Consider the following 2,372-nt stretch of genomic DNA (forward strand, 5'->3'; position numbering starts at 1 on the left):
ACTTTGACCAAGACTAGAATTTTGATCAAATATGTTCAGTCTATATTGATACAATGCAACTCAATTTGTCTTGTATTTGTACCATCAACATTTATTAAGTTTTTTATAGATGGACCCGTCAACGCGCCCCATCAATGATCTAGTGAACTGAATTAAATACTAAACTACCTACCCCTGTAACCATGCTCTGCAATGCATTTCTGAGCAAATGACTGAAACAGTGGCAAATTATTGCTGCATGTGCTTACTTTGCGGTGTGCTGTCTTCACACCACATGACGCCGCGGAAACAAAAGGAACCTGAGCACATACAAACCCGCACGAGATCAATGTGCAGAACAGAATAGCCGAACGGGAAAGAATAACTGTTTTCGTTGGGAGGGTGTGTGGTGACAGAAAGGTGCAGAAGAACCATCATCAGCATTAAACATATATCAGATTCCCCGGCGCATCGCATGGCCGAACGGCACACACAACATTGGTTGGTTTAACGCTTGAGAGCTGGCTCGCCACCATGTCATTTCTTAGCAAAGATTCGGAAGCCAGGTTTTGTTTGGTTATTTATTATTCATCGACTCAGCTACTAGCGCGGGAAGCAGCTCTGTGGAGCATCAAGGAGCACCCGCGGCTGCGGGAGACGCCAGCCTAGCGCGCCTCTGGCAGCACGGCCGTCCGGCGGCGGTGGAGCGTATTCCGGGAGCGCCTGAAGGAGTCGATGCGCTGCTGCTTCAGCTGGTGGTGGAACTTGTTGATGAACTCGTCCGCGCGCGCGTCCACCTCGCTGCCGGCCTCCTGGATCTCCTCCTCCGACGCCGGTTCCTCCACTTTGACCACCAGGGGGCGGCGGCGCTCCGCGTCCGTCGTCGTCGCCAGCCTGCGCACCTCCACCACCTCGGTGTCCTTCTTGGCCACGACGTGCGCGAACGCCGACTTGCGCAGCCTCGCCGGCCGCCGCGGCAGCTCGGCCTCCACTGCCGCCTCAGACATGCTCCTCTCCATGTGCGCGTGCTCGCGCTCACCCGGATTCTCCGGCTCCATCTCGAGCGGCGGCGGCTGATTGTCGGGCTGCCCCAGATCCAGTACTCCGGTCGCCGGGGCCTCAGGTGCGGGGGCGGTGAAGCGAGGCAGGTTGGGCGACCGGTGCCGGTCGAGCTCCATTGACGGCCGGCCGGCCAGGTTCCTCCTCTCGCAGTCAGCACCGGGCGCAGCCCCTTCTCCGCCCTTCGCCGGGGCCGTGGCCATGGAGGTGACGACGATGGTGAAGACGACGAGGTTGAGCATGAGGAACAGCACCCATGGGGTGAACCACCCGTGAACGGTGCTCCACAGCTCAGGGATCGCCGCCGCCTCCAGCATTGCGCCGCTTCTTCTCCTTCTTCGCCGAGTGGGGTTTGGGTTTTGGCGTTTTGGGGGAGGAGGCGGGGTTGAGGAAGGGAAGAGTGGGGCTGCTGGTTATTTAAAGGTGGAAGGAGAAGCGGACAGCCGAAGGCCAGTTTTTTTTTTTTTTTTTGTCTGTGTATTTCTTTTGGCTGAAAAAAAGAGGGTTTTATGATAAGCATTGCAGTTCCTATCTCCATTACACTATGCATGACTTTGTTCATGTCTATTTACTCCATAGACGGTGTGCAAAATAAATATGCAAATATTTAAATGGTTGTTGCTCTTTTTTTATAGAAAGTTTTGATTTCTACAAACATCGATTAGATGGTGCCACACGTGGATATCGATCCAGTAAATGTTCTTTCGGCGCTTGGACGGACGCAAAAAAGAAACGACTTTTGATGTTGGAGATAACTCGACGAGAAGTGCTTGGACGGACGCAAAAAGAGAAACGGCTTTTGATGTCAGAGATAACTCGGCGAGAATTTTGTGGACCGATATAGTGTCATTAGTGCGGCATTTTAATGTCACGAGCGAGGGTTCCGGAAAAAAGACGTTCTTTAGAATAGCGCGCCACGTGCATGCTGGTCAGCCAAATGTTATTTCAGTGGCTAGACGGATGGAAGGGCAGAACTTCTGTTGTGAGTTATATCTCCCGAATTTTTTCGAATAATGTAGTACTGTTTGTATTTTGTAGATGAAAAAGACACGGTGTAGGAAATGATGGATACATGTTCTCATTGTTTTAATCAATGAAAATGAAAAGTTATATACTGTTGCAACTCAATGTGAGAAATACTACGGCTTAAATGATTAGCTGATATGAGATTAAGATACATGTTGTGAGCATTGTAAAAGTTACTTTCTCTGGAAACTAATAGAAGATCTTTTAGATACCTACTTTAGTATCTAAAAGATCGTATATTAGTTTATAGAGGGAGAACTATATCATTTGCGTATTATCTTCGTTTTTATTTTTATAATTTATTTAGA

The 2,372-nt window shown here is 49.6% G+C and overlaps 1 protein-coding gene across 1 annotated transcript; it reads right to left on the reverse strand.

Moving 5' to 3' along the window:
• Positions 1–418: 418 nt before the first annotated feature.
• LOC119340923 (pathogen-associated molecular patterns-induced protein A70-like) lies at positions 419–1,409 on the reverse strand. Its single transcript, XM_037612821.1, has one exon. It carries the CDS (start codon positions 1,353–1,355, stop codon positions 645–647), a length of 711 nt encoding a protein of 236 aa, XP_037468718.1. The 5' UTR covers positions 1,356–1,409; the 3' UTR covers positions 419–644.
• Between the last annotated feature and the right edge of the window lie 963 nt (positions 1,410–2,372).

Source organism: Triticum dicoccoides, chromosome 7B (genome assembly GCF_002162155.2).
Source record: "Triticum dicoccoides isolate Atlit2015 ecotype Zavitan chromosome 7B, WEW_v2.0, whole genome shotgun sequence".
NCBI classification, from domain to species: Eukaryota; Viridiplantae; Streptophyta; class Magnoliopsida; order Poales; family Poaceae; genus Triticum; species Triticum dicoccoides.

What these genes read in the sequence shown, in the direction of transcription:
- LOC119340923 (XM_037612821.1), bottom strand. Translation starts at nt 1,355, where the DNA reads ATGCTGGAGGCGGCGGCGATCCCTGAGCTGTGGAGCACCGTTCACGGG.